Raw genomic sequence first — 18,653 nt, 5'->3', positions numbered from 1 at the left:
CCCATGGGACTGGCACCTCTGTGGATCCAGTACAGTGGCGGAAGGGCTGCATATGTCTGGAGCCATGGAGCAGGGGACTGTGGCACTTCAGGGGAGGGGGCTGCACATGGCCAGCACCACGGTGGGATCTGCACACAGGGGAGGGGGCTGCATGTGGCCAGCACCATGGGGGGGGCGGGGCTGCACATGGCTAGCACCCACAGTGCAAGGGGCTGCACCTGGTTGGCACCATGGTGGAGGGGGCTGCCTGCAGGGGAGGGGGCTGCACATGGCCAGCACTGCAGCCGTGGGTACGGGGTACCGGTTACATGCCTGGGGTTGCTGCAGATGCTCTGATCTAAGTGGCAGCAGGGGTGAGAGTGGTAGAGGGGTCTGTGCAGCGCACAGAGGCCCAGCTGGTTGGTTGAGTGGGGCCCTGATGCCATGGGGTTTCTCCTTTCAGCTTCAGCCCCTTGGCATTTAACCCCGCGTGGGACTCTGGCTGAATGGACGTGTGTCCCCGAGCCCCGGCTCTTCCCCAGATCAGCTGTTCAAGGCGTTGCTGGGAAAGCGCAGGGTGCCGCAGATCAGCCATGTTCAGGGACTGAAGCAGTGATAAGGGGACAGGGCTGGGGCTGGGACCCACACAGCCAATGGGGCAAGGGGCAATGGAGACATCGCCAGCAAAGCGGATTGTTGAAGGGCTGCAGACTTGCTCATGCCTCCTGCCCCACAAGGTGAATGGCACTGAATGGCACAACGCTCCTGCAAGGAATGTCCTGCTGAGGCAGCAGGAATAACTCTCACCCCAGGAGCTGGAAGTGTATGGGGCCCCTGCAGTGGAGAATCCCACCTGCCCAACCCTCCTGGCACACTTGTGTCCTTTTCCCATCTGCAAGGAGCACAGGGGCCTTTCCAGCCTGGCCAGCGTTTATTGTGGATTCCAGAGAGAGAGCGTGAGCTGGGCATCTGCTCCATGCCAGTCTGCACTGAGCCCAGCACAACGGGCACAGCCAGGCCCTGAGAAATTGACAGGGGCAGCGCACAGGAGGTGGAAGCTGAAGGGTTGCACGGCCGCACTGCGTCAGTGTCAGGAGAGCAGGGCTTCCTCATGGGGGCTCACAGCCCGTCTGGGGACAGCAACAAGAGCGAGCACCGAATCAGGTAAGAGGAGCGAGGCAGTAGCAGTGAGGGGCAACTGGGCAGGGGATCCCGCAGAAGGGCATGGGGGCAATCATGGATTAGCCACTGGGCCAACGGGGCCTGTGCCCAGGGGTCCTGGCCAATTTGGGGTCCCCAGAAAAATGGCTGCCCCCGTGCCCTGAACCGCTCTGCCTGCCTGGTGCTCTTGCTGGCCGCACCCCAACCCCACTCCTTGGCAGGAGCACGGAAGGGGTTGGGGAGGACTGCAGGAGGAAGGGATGGGGAGCGGGCCCCACTGCTCTGGCACAGGGCCCCACAAAACCCAAATCCGCCTTTGTGTGGTAGTATCATATGGAAGAGACACGAGCCTGGGGAGTGAGGGGGAGCAAGGGCTGGGAGTGAACAAACACTAGGGTTAGGGCTACAGAGGAGACCCCAATCCCACCCCTTCATCACTCCCTTGGCCCAGCATCCACTTGGAGCTCCCCAGCCCTGGCTGAATAACTGGGCCACAGAATTCACTGGCAGCTCCCGTGGCCAAGCCCCTGCGCTCAGTATGCCTGCAGACATGGCTGGTTGGCTCCCGCAGTCTCTGGCATTTCCCTCTTCACCTAAATCTTCATTTCTGGAAAGCAAATAGAGAGGGGCTGAGGGGAGGGGCACCACCTGGGCACTGCCAAGGGCCGCAGCCACCTTCCACTGCCCTTTAGTCAGCTTTCCTCTGATGAGATAAGGGACGTCCTTCAGAGCCAATGATGGGGACGGGAGAAATGCCTCCTTATCCCAAAACATTAATGAGAGGGGTATGAGCCCGCTGCCCTGGAATGGACCCCATTTCCCCCCTGCCAGGGAGCCCCCATCCCATGTGATCCTGTCCCCCATACCCGAAGGAGCCCCACCTCTTCTGACCCTGTCCTCCAAGCCCCAGAGAGCCTCCCCATCTGACCCCATTCCCCACACCCCAAGGAGCCCCACACCTTCTGACCCTGTCCCCCATGCCCCAAGGAGCCCTCCCATCTGATCCCATCCCTCACACCCCAAGGAGCCCCACGCATCTGACCCAGTCCCCCATGCCCCAGGGAGCCCCCAGCCCATCTGACCCCATAGCCCAAGGAGCCCCACCCCTTCTGACCCTGTCCCCCATGCCCCAGGGAGCCCCTCGTGACATTCTATACCTTGGGGGCACGGCCGCCCTTAGGATTTATGGGGCCTTATGCAGTATGATTAAACTGGTGCCCCTATGCTCCACTGAAGGCCGTCCCCAGCCAGCGCCGCTGACCCCAGTGTGTCGAGGGGGCACAGCCACCACCTCCGCCCGTGGACCCCCAACCCCCCACCTCCGCCATTGCTGACACACACAGAGCTTCATAGGCAGCAGATGCTGCGGCAGAGGCTCAAGGCCGGCTTCGCGCTGTCACATGGGGGCTGCACCTTGCCAGAGCCCACGTCCCTCCTGCAGCCCCTTGCCACCTGGCTCACCACAGCATTTTGGCAGGAAGTACCAAGCAGTAATAACAACAACAATAATATGTGTGTGTGAGAGAGAGAAAGTGTGTGTTGGGGAGTGTGAGACTGTGTGTGTGACAATCTGTATTGGGGGACTGTGACTCTTGTATGTGGGTGTGAGAGCCAGTCTGTGTGAGAGAGACAGAGTGTGTGTGTGTTAGGGAAGTGTGAGAGACCGTGAGCGCACTGTCACTTTAAGTCTCCCCCTGACTAACATGGAAGTTTCGCCCCTCCTGTCCTGGCCCCGGGCCGGAGACCCAGCGGTGCAGGCAGGCAGGGTCCAGGGCGCACTCCTCCAGGCGGCGGTGGGCCGGGGCCGGGGCCGGGGCCGGGCTGCTGAGGAGCGAGGGAGGGAGCAGGGGAGAAGCCCGCCGGCCCAGCGGGGCCTGGAGAAGGGAGGATTCCAGCCGCAGCCAGTGAGGGGAATGGGGCCCCAGATTTTTGGATGCCCTCTGCAGCCGTATATGCTGCCTATGCCGAAGGCCGGCCCTGCTTGGGGGAGAGTCCTGTAACCCCCATAGTCCTCATTTATACATAATTTTGATCTTGCATATAAAGCATGCCGTGTAAGGTATCAGGTATCTGCTGAATGCCATTGTTCTATCTAAATCCATGTATCATCAATGCATATGAAATTATATGAACTGTGTTGTATGGTTGATGACAAGGGAAGAGGGGGGTGTGTGTGTGTGTGTGTGTTGCTTCACCTTGGGACTCAGCAACGCCCCCCAGACATGCCTGGACTTGTGTTCTCCAAACACATGGACTAAGGACGTAAAACAGAACACAGGGGTCCACTGCTGGGTCTTTCTCCTGCCCCCAACTTACAGGGTCGTCCCTAGATATTGTGGTGCCTTACACAGCCTCCCTGCAGGGGGGAAGGGGGCTGGCCCCATGCCTCTGCAGGGGGGCATCCCCAGGCCTCCGTGCGGGGGGGGGGGGGGCTGCACCCAAGGTCTGTGGAGGGCAGGAGCAGGCTTGGGGGCATGGGGGAACCGCCCCCCAGCACGAGCTGGCGGAGCGGTTTGGGGCCAGGTCGCTCCACTTCCTGCTACCCAGTGTTTGCAGGGCGCACCCAACTCCTGCTGCAGTCCCCCGCGGGCTGGGGAGGAGCAGGGGTGGGAAGAGGCGGGGCGGGGGTGCAGCAGGAGTGGGGGCAGCTTTCCTGGCGGGCTCAGCCAGCCAGGGGATCAGGCTGGCCACTGGAGCAGCATGCAGCTGCATAGGGCACCAGGAAATTTGGGGCAATTTGGTCCCCCAAATTTCCTGGTGCCCTGTGCAGCTGCGTAGTTTGTGTATGGGTAAGGACGGCCCTGCCAACTTATGCTGCAAGCAACAAGGACACTCTGAAGACTGAAGACTCCAACAGAGGAGACTGGCCCCCCCATCTGACCCCATCCTCCATCCCAGACAGCCCCCCCATCTGACCCCATCCCCAGGGAGTCCACTCAGACACCAGTTTGTGGTCCATGGGGGAGCTGCCTGAGGCTGGCATTAGATGACGGGAAGGAGACTTTTCCACTTCCTTCCCTCTGCCCTCCCCCGGCCCCTCTCCCTGCTGAGCTGGGGCTGCACAATCCCATCCCACCCGCTAGGCCTTGCAGGCTGATGGGGGACGTGGGGGGCACTTGTCCTGCCGGCCGGGTCTTGGGGGGTTGTAACTCACCATCAAGCAGATGAAATTGATCTGTGGACTCACAGAACCCTGCAACAAAGGCCACATGTCAGTGTCCAGCACTCCACCTGTCCCCAAAGCACAGGGCGGGTCCACTGCCCCACACCTTGCGCTGATGTGAACTGGCATCACTGCATTGAAGCGAATGGATACCAGCTACACCCATTTAGACCTGGCCCATGGATGTGAGGGGCACACTGGGCTTTCATGTCAAGAGACCTGGTGTCAACTGATATAGACCACAAGGCAAAGTGCCAATGAGTTGTCCCTAGCTCATGGGCACACATCCCTTACAACTCGGGCACACTCAGCAGCTCCTCTCCCCAGGAATTCCCAGGCTGGAGCAAATCGTGCTGTTTCCTGCCCACCCCTGCACTAGCGGGCCAGGGCTCCTTAGCCCACACCTCTCACAACCGCTCACAGCAGCCTCTGGGCCCGCTCACCTGCTGCTGCTAAGAAATCACCGTGCCGCCCCATGCAGGCCTGAGCACATCCTAAAAGGGCACAGTAGCTCAGGGCCATGGGACCTTGGGGGCTCTGCTTTACCAGCACCTCCTAAAATCTGCGTCCCAGCTCCCTGACCAGCTGCCCTGCCACAACCTCCTTCTGCTTCTGTCTGGAAAGATGCCCACCAGCGATGACAAGTTCCCCAGTGCCCCCCACCCCATCTGAGTCTACACAGTGCCCCACAGAGCCTGCCCTGCTTTAGACTCAGAGCACTGGCAACCTTCTGTTTGGCCAGGTCCAGCATGACCCTCACCGGGGCCTTTGGGTGCTACAGAAATAATGCTTTACAGGGTGTTTCTGGGCTTTGATGACTCCCAAGCTGCAGGTGGCCAAGCTAAGCTAAGCTGCTTTGGCAAGACAAGACAAAGGGGTGGGACGGGATGGTGGCGGAGCTGTGCCCTTAGCCAAGAACACCCTGCAAGAGCATTGGAACAAACACCATTGTCCCTGGATCAAATGCACTGGGAGCTATTCCCCGGCTGGGAGTTAGGCCAGGGGGACAGCCATTCGGGCAGACTGCAGCACCAGAGGGTCCTCAAGCCCATCTTCATAGACTCACAGACTAAGGCCAGAAGGGATCATCATTGTGATCATCTAGTCTGACCCACCGCTAATCACAGGCCACAGAACCTCACCTACCCACTCCTGTAATAGGCCCAGAACCTCTAGTTTGAAGCAGCAAATCACTCATGCCATAGGCACAAACTCTGTGGGTGCTCCAGCCCTGGAGTATCCACGGAGAAAAATTAGCGGGTGCTCAGCACCCACCGGCTGCCAAGCTCCCCCCTCTCCCACCCACCCCCCCAGCACCTCTCCCCTGCTGGCGGCCCTGCTGATCACTCCTCCCCCTCCTTCCTAGCGCCTCCTGCCCACCGTGAAGAGCTGTTTCACAGTGTGCAGTGCAGGTTGGCTTCAGGAGAGAGGGGGAGGAGCAAGGATGGGGGGCCCTCGGGGGAGGGGGAAGAACGAGGTGGGGAAGAGGCAGGGCGGGGGAGCAGGGTGGGAAGAGGTGGGGCGGGGCCTTGGGGGAAGGAGTGTAGTGGGGTGGAGCGGGGGCAGAGCAGGGGCAGGAAGGGGTGGAGTGGGGGTGGGGCCTGGGTGGAAGCGGGGTCGAGCACCCTCCGGGTAGAGGGGAAGTTGGTGCCTATGACCCGTGCCCTAAGTTCCCTCTAAGCTGCGTGGCCGCGCAGCAGGCTATCAAGGGCCGTGCAGGTGCATAGTGGGGAGAGGTGCCTCTTGTCCAGCCCCGGAGCTGCCTCGGCCAGGGAGAGGCACCTCTCATAAAATCATAGAAGATTGGGGTTGGAAGAGACCTCAGGAGGTCAATCCAGGAGGTCCAATCCCCTGCTCAAAGCAGGACCAACCCCAACTAAATCATCCCAGCGAGGGGCTTGGTCAAGCCGGACTATAAAAACCTCTAAGGATGGAGATTCCATCACCTCCCTAGGGAACCCATTCCAGTGTTTCACCACCATCCTAGTGAAATAGTGTTTCCTAATAGCCAACCTAGACCTCCCCCACTGTAACTTCAGACTCCTTGTTTGTCATCTGCCACCATTGAAAACAGCCGAGCTCCATCCTCTTTGAAACACCCTTCAGGTAGTTGAAGGCTGCTATCAAATCCCCCCTCATTCTTCTCTTCTGCAGACTAAATAACCCCAGTTCCCTCAACCTCTTCTTGTAAGTCATGTGCCCCAGCCCCCTAATCATTTTCATTGCCCTCCGCTGGACTCTCTCCAATTTGTCCACATCCCTTCTGTAGTGGGGGACCTAAACTGGATGCAATACTCCAGGTGTGGCCTCACCAGTGCCGAATAGAGGAGAATAATCACTTCCCTCGATCTGCCGCGGCGGGGAAAGACACTCTACCCCAGCCCCGGGCTGCTGTGGCGAGAAAGGGCTGGGGGGAGTCCTCTCTCCCCATCACAGTCCCAGGGCATCTCGCAACCCAACCCCCTCATCCCTGGCCCCACCCCGGAGCCTGCACCCCCAGCCAAAGCCCTCACCCCCACCCGCATCGCAATCCTCTGCCCCATCCCTGAGCCCCCCCCCACACTCCGAACCCCTCAGCCCCACTCCCGCTACACATCAGTGCACATAACAAAATTCTTTCCACACATGAATATAAATATTAGAGGGAACATTGCTTGTGCCCCAGGCTGCAGAGGAAGATGAAACCCCCCCATTGCACTGAGCAGGATGACCAGGACTCACCATAAGTGGGGAAGTAGTAGGTGAAGTCCTCGTTCAAGTTCATCTCTGTGATGCGCTGCTCGAATTTACCTATGATGGCGTCACTGACCCGGATGCTGCGTCCTTTGGGAGGGGTGAAATAAAGAGAATCCAATGGCAGGCACTGTGTTCGGCCCCAGGACACCAGTGATTGTGGAGAGTGGGTCAGGAACCATTCTATGGAATGTTTCTTGTCGGAAATGCCAATTTGTTGAAAGCGAAACTTTCCCAGGGAAAGGGGCAGTTTTGACAAATATTTCCACTCAGAAATTTTTTTTTGAAATTGTTGAAATGTTTCATTTTGATATGTTCTAAAGAAAACATTCCAGTTTCTCTGGTTCAAAGCAACTCTACATTTAGAGGTGTAAGCTACTTATAGTAAAGAAACCCACATTTTAAATAGTCAAAATTTAAATGAAACATTTTGATTGATGCAGTCGACATTTTTTTCTGATGTTTAGTTTGTGAACATTTTAGAGATTTCGATTTTTTATCTCTGTTCTGGATGGGGCCATTTTTCAACATTTCAGACATGTTTGTGGGGCAGGAAAAGCATTTCAAGCCCAGCTCTAGCCCTAGGCTGGTGATCTTCCATCCAGTGTCTGGAGCCACCAGACCAAATTCAGCCCTCACATGAGCAAGTGTGATTCCTACCGCACAATTGAGCCCAGCCTCAAACCAAGACATCTGCAGCCTCCAGGAAGCGTTGCTGCCACGTGAAATAGAATCAGCCCCAAAGCCCCACTGCCCTCACATTGTCCCACAGCAGAGCCCTACCCCCCGACACAGTGCCACCCCTATGTGTGGGGAGCAGCCGGAGCACAAACAGTGCTGGTTCTGGACCCCATGGCTATAGCCCTGAACTAGGAGGGAGCAGCCTGGAGGAAATGCCCTATGACACAAGCTGGGGCGCTGAGCAAAGTCACCCCAATCTAACCTGTAAGCAAACAAAACTTGGGGCAGCTTGTCTGGGCCCTACCCAATGAGGGCCACTAGTGCCCGCTGGGTCCAAACATTCCCCCCAGTCTGACAGTCTGCCCCACTGTGCCTCAGTGCCCCGCCATGGGGAGGCAATTCCCCAGGGAAGCTAATGGCAAGGCCATGAGCCTGCACACCCACCATAGAGCTTGATGGAGATCTTCCGGAGCTTCTGGTAGTACAGGATGGCATAGCTGTGGTAGTCTGTCTCCCCCATCACCACATCCACATTGCTGCCACGGCCTAGGAGCCAAAGCCATGGGATAGCAAATTATGGACTGGTCTCATGATAGTGTGTAGAGACCCCGGGCAGGGATCAGGGACCAGGGCACCATTGTGCTAGACTCTGTACTAACTGCAGTGACACTAGCTAGACAACGAAGGCTGGCCAGAGAAAGAAAGGGCGGTTCAGTGGTTACGGCAAGTGCCTAGGACTCAGGACACCTGGCGGGCGTTGAGTCCCCGCTCCACCCTGTGCCTTGTGGGTGCCCTTGCACAATACAAGTTAGAGGCCTAAGTACTTTAAAACCCTGGTCCTCAGCCTGTCTGTGCCTCAGTTCCCCATCTGTACAATGGGGTAATAGCCCAGCCCTGCCTCCCAGGGGTGTGTGAGGAGAAATACACGAAGGACTGTTGCAGAGTTGTTGTAGCTGTGTTGGTCCCAGTGTATGAGAGAGACAAGGTTGGGGAGGTGATTTATTGAACCAGCATCTGGTGGTGGAAGGGACAAGCTTGCGAGCTTCACAAGAAGAGCTCTGTGGAGCTCGAAAGCTTGTCTGGATAAGCCCATCAGTGGATGGAGGATATGGCCATCAGTGGCTATTAGCCAAGATGGTCAGGGACACAACTCCATGTTGTGGCCGTCCCTAAGCCTCTGACTGCCAGAAGCTGAGAGTGGACGACAGGACGACTCAATGATTGTTCTGTTCATTCCTTCTGAAGCAACTGGCATTGGCCATTGTCGAAAGACAGGACACTGGGTTAGATTGACCACTGGTCTGACCCAGTGTGGCCATTCTTAGGTTCTAATACGAGCTACCACCTTGTCTCTTCCATTACAGATTGTGAGATGTTCACATACTATGCTGATGGGGGCCAGAGAATTAACACGGGCCTCTCCACCCACAAGCTATGCCCTGATCATCAGCTGGAGTCCCTATGGGAGCAAACATCAATAGAAGGGCAAACAACAGCTTGGCGAAGCAGAATTGCCCCATGCTCACCAGCCTCCATATTTCCTGCCATGCTAATAACGGGCAGATCTGGGAGCTCAGCCAGCTCGTGCCTTGTCGCTAGCTTTGTTGTTTCAAAGTCCTGCCTAGGAACACGCCAAACACACCCAACACTAACCTCCTCCAACCCCAGCTCCTCACTCACCTTTCAGGAGGAATCGCCCCTTGGTCTTGGTGGAGCAGTATCGCTGCTTAATCTCCCAGCATACTCCATCTCTGTGCATGTAAAGGGAGAAAGACAGCATGTGTGTTAGATTCCTCCGACCCAGCCAGAGAAAAGCCACCGCTTGGCGAGGACCTATCAAAGAGCAAAGGTTTCAGATGTGATGCATTCCACTTTCGTGGCTGCACCTTGCTGCTGTTTTCTTTATTACCCTGGTTTACGTATTACTCATTTGCTGGTGTTATTTTTACATGCTCAAAACATGTTACAGGGAGAGGTCAATGCAGGGGGCACAGTTTGTGTTCTAATATTGACTCAGCGCTGCGGGAGCTTGGGTAAGTTACATAGGGCCAGAGTTTCATCTGGGTGCTGAGCTCTTTGGAAAATGTGTCTGTGTCACAGTGGGAACTGCTGGGGGCTGAGCACTTGAAAACTCTGGCCCTGAGTTCTGAAATCTGGCCACACTGACCTCTAAGTTAGTTCCCTCCATCCTGGGTGCCCAGCTTTAGACACCCAGGTATCTAATATCAGACACCTAAAACTCACCCAAAGTGAGGATGTGCCTGATCTGTAAACAGAGGCTGATAAGCCTCCCCCACCTTGCGAAAGGGCCTCATGGGCTATGGAGGCAGCCGTGCAATGAAGTGTTAATATGAAACATTGTTACGTTCCTCCTTTCTAAGTGCGTAGAGCACTGGGCTGGGACTCAGGAGACTTGGGGTCTGCTGCTGGCCTGTTGCGTGACTCTGGGCAACTCACTTCCCCACTCTGTGCCTCAGTTTCCCCCACCTTACAATGGGGATAATGATACTGACCTTCTTTGGAAAGTGCTTTGAGCTCCATGGATGACAAGTGCTAGATGGCAGTGACGTGGTATTACCTACCTGTCAGCATTACCCACACGCTGTGGGCAGCCTTCATTTAAACAATGGAACTGAAAGTGCCAAGAAATGTGGGTTGCTGAAGCAGCCATCATTCTGACACTCCTTATGGGGTGGGGAAGGGGGCTGGGCTAGGTGTCTGGTGACAGTTTAGGTGAAGAGAGTCATAGAATCATAGAATCTCAGGGTTGGAAGGGACCTCAGGAGGTCATCTAGTCCAACCCCCTGCTCAAAGCAGGACCAATCCCCAATTAAATATCCCACCAAGGGCTTTGTCAAGCCTGACGTTAAAAACCTCTAAGGAAGAAGATTCCACCACCTCCCTAGGGAACCCATTCCAGTGCTTCGCCACCCTCCTAGTGAAAAAGTTTTTCCTAATATCCAACCTAAACCTCCCCCACTGCAACTTGAGACCATTACTCCTCATTCTGTCATCTGCTACCACTGAGAACAGTCTAGAGCCATCCTCTTTGGAACCCCCTTTCAGGTAGTTGAAAGCAGCTATCAAATCCCCTCTCATTTCTTCTCTTCTGCAGACTAAATAATCCCAGTCCCCTCAGCCTCTCCTCATAAATCATGTGTTCCAGTCCCCTAATCATTTTTGTTGCCCTCCACTGGACACTTTCCAATTTTTCCACATCCTTGTTGTAGTGTGGGGCCCAAAACTGGACACAGTACTCCAGATGAGACCTCACCAATGCCAAATAGAGGGGAATGATCACGTCCCTCGATCTGCTGGCAATGCTCCTACTTATATAGCCCAAAATGCCATTAGCCTTCTTGGATACAAGGGCACACTATTGACTCAGATCCAGCTTCCCATCCTCTGTAACCCCTAGGTCCTTTTCTGCAGAATTGCTACCTAGCCATTCGGTCCCTAGTCTGTAGCGGTGCATTGGATTCTTCCGTCCTAAGTGCAGGACTCTGCACTTGTCCTTGTTGAACCTCATCAGATTTCTTTTGGTCCAATCCTCTAATTTCTCTAGGTCCCTCTGTATCCTATCTCTACCATCCAGCATATCTACCACTCCTCCCAGTTTAGTGTCATCTGCAAACTTGCTGAGGGTGCAATCCACGCCATCCTCCAGATCATTAAGGAAGATATTGAACAAAACTGGCCCCAGGACTGACCCTTGGGGCACTTCGCTTGATATCGGCTGCCAACTAGACATGGAGCCATTGATCACTACCCATTGAACCCAACAATCTAGCCAGCTTTCTATCCACCTTATAGTCCATTCATCCAGCCCATACTTCTTTAACTTGCTGGCAAGAATATTGTGGGAGACCATGTCAAAAGCTTTGCTAAAGTCAAGGAATAACATGTCCACTGCTTTCTCCTCATCCATAGAGACCTGTTTCAGGGCCCAGCAAGTCATACACTAGCTGGCTCTAAATTAATATCCACAGCTACATGGTAGTGAGTTCCAAGCTAAACTCCCTCTGAGGTCAGGGTCACTAGGGAGCATAGGCTGTTCGGTGAAGTTCTGGGCCCATTGAAGTCAATGTTTTTTTCATTGACCTCAGTGGGTCCAGGATTTTAGCAATTGTTTTTATCACATTACATCAAACATCCCAGGGAAAGAAGTGACCAAATGCAAAGCCAGGTAGCTGCCTGACCCCTGGCTCACTTGCCAGCTCCGAACCGAAGGTGAGCCAGAAGGTGCCCGGAGGCAGTGCCCTGTGCACTCACGCAAAGAAAAGGGAAAGGTCAGAGAAAGGCACGTTTGGGGACACTACGAAAGGGAATGTGGCCAGGAAATAATGAGCAATCCCCCTCCCCACTCCAAGCCAAAGCACTGAAGAGAGTCAGCCTGCAAGGCCTGTGGGTGGGTATGACATTCTGTACCTTGGGTGAGCACCCTGTAACCCCCCTCCTTATTCCTCATCTGTATATAATCGTGATCTTACATCTAAAGCGTGCCTTGTAAGGTATCAGGGGAAAGGTTATGATCTGCTGAAAGTCATTTCTCTATCCATAGATGTATATCATTAACGCATATGGAGTTATGAGATTGTGTTGTATGGTGGTCACTAAAACATGCTGTAAGTTGGGGAATCAGGCAGATATTAGCTCTCCAGAGGCAACAGCAAGGAAAGTAACCAACGCCTGGGCAGGGTGTCAAACAACCCATCAGCAGCCATTGTCCAGCAAGGGAGCTACAATTCAATGACTCACCTGCATGAGGCCACACCAGGGATATTGCTCAACCTTGCCTGGAGACTCAGCAATGCCCCCCAGACATGCCTCGACTTGTGTTCTAAAAGCACATGGACTGAGGGTATAAAACTGAACACAGGGGGCCCAGGCTTGGCCTTTCTCCTGCCCCCACCTACGCTGCAAGCAACAAAGGCACTGCGAGAAAGACTGAAGACTGCAACAGAGGAGACTGGCCCAGATTTAAGGGACAAATCTGTATATTAAGGACTGCAATATCCAGTGGGGTGAGAAAAACTTCTTAAACTAGTTGCTGCCCAGTCTAATATGGTTGAGAGGTAAGGCTGCTTGGTTCTATTTTATTTCTTTTGGTAACTAACTCTAACTTTTTGCCTATCACTTAGTATCACTTAAAATCTATCTTTTATAGTCAATACATTTGTTTAACTGTTTATCTTTACCAGTGAGTCTGTATGAAGTTTGTGGCAAATCTGCTGTTTTGCAAAGGCTGGTGTATGTCCACTTTCCATTGATGAAGTGGGGAACCAATTAACAAATTTGCACTATTCATCTTGAGCAGTGCAAGATAGTATATTCCTGGGGTACAGTGCTGGGAGCTGGGGAATTTGACTGGTGCCTTTCTCTGTGTGATTCATGAGTGGCTCTGGGAGCATTCATGCAATCTAGCTGGGTGTGGGGTCTCCACATGCAGTGGTGCTGAGTGATAACAGCACCTGGAGGGGTTTGCTGCATGTCACCAGCAAGGAGTGTGAGAGACAGCCCAGGTTGGAGAGAGTTCAGGGAGCACAGCGATCCCACGGTCCCAGGCTGCACCCAGGGATCCCATCACAGTGGGACTGTACTTCAGGTGTATGCCTCAAGGGGACAGATACCTGCCTGCAGCATCACCACACTACACACAGGAGTAGGCTGAGGCTTTGGGGGAAGGGTAGTGCAGTGACTCCTTTGGGCCTGAGTTTTCAATATGTGTGCCTGTGTACACATGTGTGTTCATGTGAATGCGTGTGTGTGTGCACATGGGTAGCATCGTTAGGCCCCCAAGCTGCAGTGTCTCCTCCCTTACCAGGGATAGTTTTTTCTCTCTCCTCATATTCCAGGTTCTCTCTGCAGGCAAAGGGGCTGGGAAGTGACTGAGATTCTCCTCTCCATTTCTAATCACGCCAAAGCAGCCTGGTGGAGTGGGGGGGGGAAATCTTGCTTTAGCAGGGTCGGCAGCAGGTAACACGTTGGCCCAGTGCTCCTGGGCTGCAACGCACTCTCTGCATTACCAGCTCAGCAGTGACCCTATGTCTTGCCTTCAGCCTTAATGGAGGGCTTTGTTGCTGTGGGCCCCGAACCAGCCCAGTTCTTAGCCACGTGTGCTTGAGCCCACTGAAGTCAAGCATGCGCTTTGTAAAACGGGGCTGAGTCCTTTTGCTTAAAGCCAAGTATGTGCTTAATTGCTGTGCTGAATCAGGGCCACACTTCCAAACCTCACCGCCCTCCCTTCCAGTTTGTTCCTCTTTTCCTTGAATGAGGAGCTCCCTGCTGAGGAACTGCAAGGGCAGGCCAAACCCTACACACTGGGCTGGAATATCTTCTGGGTAGAGCCGGGCAGAAGTGGTTTGCAGGCCCTGCCATGGGGCCCCCAGACTGCTGACTTCACAATAGAGGTCTCTTTGCTGCAGAGCCGCTGCCACCCACAGGAGACTCAGAAAAGCTGACTGGAATTAAGAGCTTTAATTACAAGCTGTATTTTCAAGCACAGTTCACAGTTTTCCCTTGGCACTTGTGCGAGGTAAGGAGGTAGCCGCCTATCTTGTAGTAATTGAATGGAACAGGTGAGCATACCTGCAGTACCTACTTGAGAACACTAGGGGGTGCTAAGGGAGTGGCTCAAAGGAAGCAGAACAAGCTGCAGTGGAGACGGGGCCCTGGGGTAGCAGGGCACCTCACACTGACCGGCATCAGCACCACTGAGCTGTCGGAGCTCTCACACGGGGCGTCAGGCCTGGTCGCCTGGGGTGAGGAAGGGCTGCAGCTGAGCCCCAGGGGTCGTAAAGCAGGTCCTACAAGCCGGGCTCAGAGCACACAGCACGGGAGGTCAGGGCGTCTGATCCCAGCTCAGCCTCCCGGCCCAACACGCGTTCCTCGCTGGGCCACTTACAGTTTCCGGAAGGTACTGACAGCCAGCGACTTCCCTTCAGAGGCAGACACCGCCATGGTTGTTGCTTCCAGCTGGTGATTATATTCTCTTAGGTAGTCACATTTAGAGGCCACACCAACCAGCAACCACTTCCCTGAAAACTACAAGGGGGGGGGGGGTGGCACAATGCAGTCACTTTTGCCCCATCCCTCCCGCAGCAAGGGCAAAACTCCGGCTGCTGCTGGGTCTTGAAGCAAGGACCCTGAGGAGCCAAAGGCAGGAGCTGCAGCATCTGAGCTGGTGGAATCCCTCCCTCTCCTGGCTGATGGTGGCAAAAGTGCTTATTGGTGACTATCCACCAGGGGCAAGACCCTGACATACAGGTTCCCCGCTCAGCTCCACATACATACACAAGGAGCGGTTTTAGGGCACCGTAGTTTTGGCGCAGGTGCTGTCCCCATGGGCTTAACAAGTGCCTGCTTCCCCAACTGCCAAATGAATTACACAAGGAGCAATGGATTGGGTGCAGGTTACAGTTAGGCAAAAATGCAGCATTCTTTTGGGTGACATTTACAAACAATATTTATAGTTTTGTTCCTGGCTACTTCACAGCCCCCCAAATTTTGTTTTTTGACCCCGCATCTCCAACATGCTCATGAAATGACACTTCTGGCATCAAAACACATAGACTTGCCGCTGGACACTGAACCATAATTTCTACGTCTGTTCTTTGAAATGCTGCAGTTTTTGTTTGATTGTCTAAATTACAGAACTGACCAGATTCTGAGCAAAAAAGTTACGTTTTGTGAGATTTCAGCTACATTTATCCTATTTCTCAAAATAGAAATTAAATGCACAGATCTGATGTTATGACACATACATAACAGTAGCACCTGATACCCTCCCTGAGACGAGGCCCCATTGTGCACGGGACTGTACACGCCCAGGGAGAGGCAGTCCCTGCCTCAAAGAGCTCACACTCAGGGAAACGGGGACAAGAGCTGCCTAAGCTCACAGGGCACAGTAGGAACTAGCACCTGGGTCTGCTGTCTCAGAGGCTAGTGCCCTGCCCACTAGCCCTGTGGAGCATGCCCCCCCCGGGGGTGATAAGGTTATTGGGGGGCCCAGGGCCGTGGCCAGCCAAGTAGGGCAGGGCAGCAGTGGGGAGAACGTGCAGGCCTGGAAGTCCCCAGTAGTTGGGGCAGGGGCACAGCCCAGCCCTGCCCCAGCAACAGGATTCCCTGCACTCTCCCTGCTGCTGCCCTGGCCTGGCCCGGACACCCAGCCAGCCTCAGCCCCAAGTATTTTAACCCTCCGCAGCCTGTGGGAGCGAGAGGCTCTTGGCAGGGGGGAGGGCAGGTGAGGAGCCCCAGGCCGCTCTGCACCGTGCTGCCATGGGCTCCTCCAGGGATGGAGCCAGCCAAGTCCTGATGCTGCCCTGGGTGTGAGCTGTCTGCACTCCTTGGTGAGTCACTTTCTTCCCAGATTTGAGGAGGCTGTTCTGTGACTCCCATGGAGAAGGGGGCGTAGCAGAAAAAAGTTGGGGAACCTATGCTTGAGGCCAGTCTGCTTGATAAGACAGGCCTGATCAGTATGGTGCTGGGGCCCCAGTTATCAATGTGGCCCTCTGGGTGGTGGTGGGGGTGTCTGGGCAAAGGGGGGTCCGTGGCTGGGCTCTGGTGGGGAGGGGGTGCCGGTATCTAGGCAAGGGGGGCTGTGGCTGGACTTTGTGGGGGAGAGGCATGGGTATTTGGCTTGTGGGGGCCCTGCAGCTGGGCTCTGGGGGATATGGGGTTGGGTGTATTGGCTGTGGGGGCATGGCTGGGCTCTGGGGGGTGGACAAGGGGGCAGAGAAACAGGAACTGGGTTGTCATAGGGTTTTCTTTAACTCTCTACTCCTGGGGAGTAGTTGTGTGTGTGTGTGTGCAGAATTTTTAATTTTTTGACCCAGAATGCCCCCAGGAGTAGGCACATCATATGGCCAGTGCCTGGGAAGCCTACTGCTTGGGCTGGTGGGCCAGTCCCTGGCGTAAGGGCATCACAGTGGCCACAGGACAGCTTGTGGGGACTTGGATTCCCTTCCTCCACCCACAGCTCTCCAGCACAAAGCCCTTTCCCTGTGGCTTTGTGGAGAGAGGTTGGATCTGGCCCCATGTTTCTATAGCATCTCCCAGCTGTAGCTTTCTAGGCACTTTAGCAATCACACAGGAGCTCCCCAGGGACTGCAGCAGGTTAGCTGTTGAGAGCCAGAAGCTGGGGCAGGGGAAAGCGCTGTCTTTCCGCATGTCCCTTCTCAGTTTGTCCTCAGGGGCACTGCACCCAGCTGCCCACCTAAGAAACACCAGGCTGGATCAGGAGTGCTGGAGACTGGGCCCCTGGCTGGGGTTCTCTGCGGATGGGCACACCACAAGCAGCAGCAGAGTGAGCTCCCCTCCTAACCAATCTCAGACCCCTGCGGCACGCACACACACCTCATGGCCCCCTGAGTACTTAGCGTCTCTGCTGAGGCTACGGGGGGGAAACTGGAGTGAGACGGCAGACCACTGAGTGTTCAGCACATTCAGCTCGAGGAGCCTTGGGACCCTTCACTGACACCCTGCTGAGGTACCCCCAGCGCGTCACAGCCACAGAGGAGATTTCAGCGCCCCTAAGCAGCCCAGAATCTTTAGCATGCACTGTAGCAGCTTGTGCTTTTCACTCTGGAGGTCCCCGGTTCAATCCTGATTGAATATTGGCCAAGGTAGCAGCCATCACCCAAGCCCGTCTCTTGGGGCAGGGCACCAGAGCAGAAGGGCAAACCCAAACACCTGCCTGGCAAGTTATGGAGCAGGTGAGCATCTCTAGGACAGAGGACCCTCCGGGGAGCTGTGCCAGTGCCTGGGATGCCCAGCGTTCCCTAGTCCCTCCCTCACCTGCTGGAGGTCAAAGTTCTCCTGTATCTTGATCTTCTCAAAGTGACTCTCCAGGGCTGGGGGCCTCCTTTTTCTCTTCCCAGGAGCAAGTGAAGCAAGAAGGAGCACGAGGAGCAGGATGGGTGTGGCAGACGCCATGTTCTCTCCCCAGGACCATCTAAGCCCCTTGGTGAATCTGGCTGTGGTTGGTGGGGCCCTGAGGGAGGGGAGGGCTGAGCTGGTTGGTTATTAAGCCACTCTGCTTCTCTTACTGGAAGTGACCAGAAGCAAATCTCTAGGCTGTTTACATAGCGGGGGACCGTGTTACTAAAGCTCCCCCGCCCCCGCAAACTATGCCCCGCACAGGGGAACAGCCGTGCAGTCCAGGAGTCCCTGAACGTCCAGGCAGCTCTCCCAACCCTTGGTCACGTGTCTCAGGGCTCTCCCCAGCCCAGCATGCCAAAGGTTACATCCCATAATGCACCTCCCTGTGCAATACTCTGGTCGAGCCAGAACCTGAGTTACCTCATGTGCAGAGGGAGGGCTGAGCAGGGAGAGCCGTGCTGCTGCGCACTGCGAGAAGGCCGGGAAGAGCTGGCATTGACCTCCTACAAATGACAAGTGACGAGAGACCACCTGGGGAAAGGGGCTCACCTAGCAAAGCCAGAAACTGGGCTGAATTCCAGCAAGCCTAAGGCCCACACTCAGCAAAGCACTTCAGCACATGCTTCAATCCAACCCCAGTCAGCCCATGCTTAACTGTAAGCACTGGAGGTAATGAGGCTTCTTTGCTGACTGGGATCCTTCTAGCCTTGACTTCAGTAAAGCAATTTTTGCTCCACCTTCCTGGTATTTTCCTATGTTACTTCCTGATGTCTGGTCAGCTTTATGCCAGGAAGCAGGAGGACTGCTAACCCGGAGACTTATCACTCAGGGGTGGCAGTTTTGTAGAAATTTTGGTGGTGCCCAGAACCCGCCCCCGCCCAAACTCCGTCCCCCACCTGCCCAAGGCTCTGGGAGGGAGTTTGGGTGGAGGAGGAGGTCTGGGGTGCAGGCCCTAGGCTGGAGCAGGGGATTGGGGTGCAGGCTCTGGGAGGGAGTTTGGGGAAGGGAGTGGGTGTGGAGGGAGGGGGTGCAGGTTCTGGGAGGGAGTTTGGGGATG

The 18,653-nt window shown here is 55.2% G+C and overlaps 1 protein-coding gene across 2 annotated transcripts; it reads right to left on the bottom strand.

Annotated features, from left to right (window-relative positions):
- Positions 1-907: 907 nt before the first annotated feature.
- C8G (complement C8 gamma chain) lies at positions 908-17,916 on the bottom strand. 2 transcript variants are annotated; one of them, XM_074973582.1, is made up of 7 exons: positions 17,513-17,916; positions 14,622-14,761; positions 9,398-9,468; positions 8,162-8,263; positions 7,025-7,126; positions 4,295-4,333; positions 908-1,747 (listed from the first exon to the last, which is right to left on the bottom strand). In XM_074973582.1, the coding sequence occupies exons 1-7, from the start codon at positions 17,648-17,650 to the stop codon at positions 1,734-1,736; spliced, it is 606 nt and encodes a 201-aa protein (XP_074829683.1). In that variant the 5' UTR covers positions 17,651-17,916; the 3' UTR covers positions 908-1,733. The 2 variants fall into 2 exon arrangements, with proteins under 2 accessions (XP_074829683.1, XP_074829684.1); XM_074973583.1 differs by lacking the exon at positions 8,162-8,263.
- Positions 17,917-18,653: the final 737 nt, after the last annotated feature.

Source organism: Natator depressus, chromosome 16, assembly GCF_965152275.1.
Source record: "Natator depressus isolate rNatDep1 chromosome 16, rNatDep2.hap1, whole genome shotgun sequence".
NCBI lineage: Eukaryota > Metazoa > Chordata > Testudines > Cheloniidae > Natator > Natator depressus.
Note: the sequence above shows the minus strand (reverse complement) of the source record. Positions and strands in the feature narration are given on the sequence as shown.

Coding starts and splice junctions, on each gene's coding strand:
- C8G (XM_074973582.1), bottom strand. CDS start 17,650: ATGGCGTCTGCCACACCCATCCTGCTCCTCGTGCTCCTTCTTGCTTCA. Junction 9,469..14,621: donor GTCAGTACCTTCCGGAAACT/GTAAGTGGCCCA, acceptor TTACATGCACAG/AGATGGAGTATGCTGGGAGA. Junction 4,334..7,024: donor CTACTACTTCCCCACTTATG/GTGAGTCCTGGT, acceptor CCTTTGTTGCAG/GGTTCTGTGAGTCCACAGAT.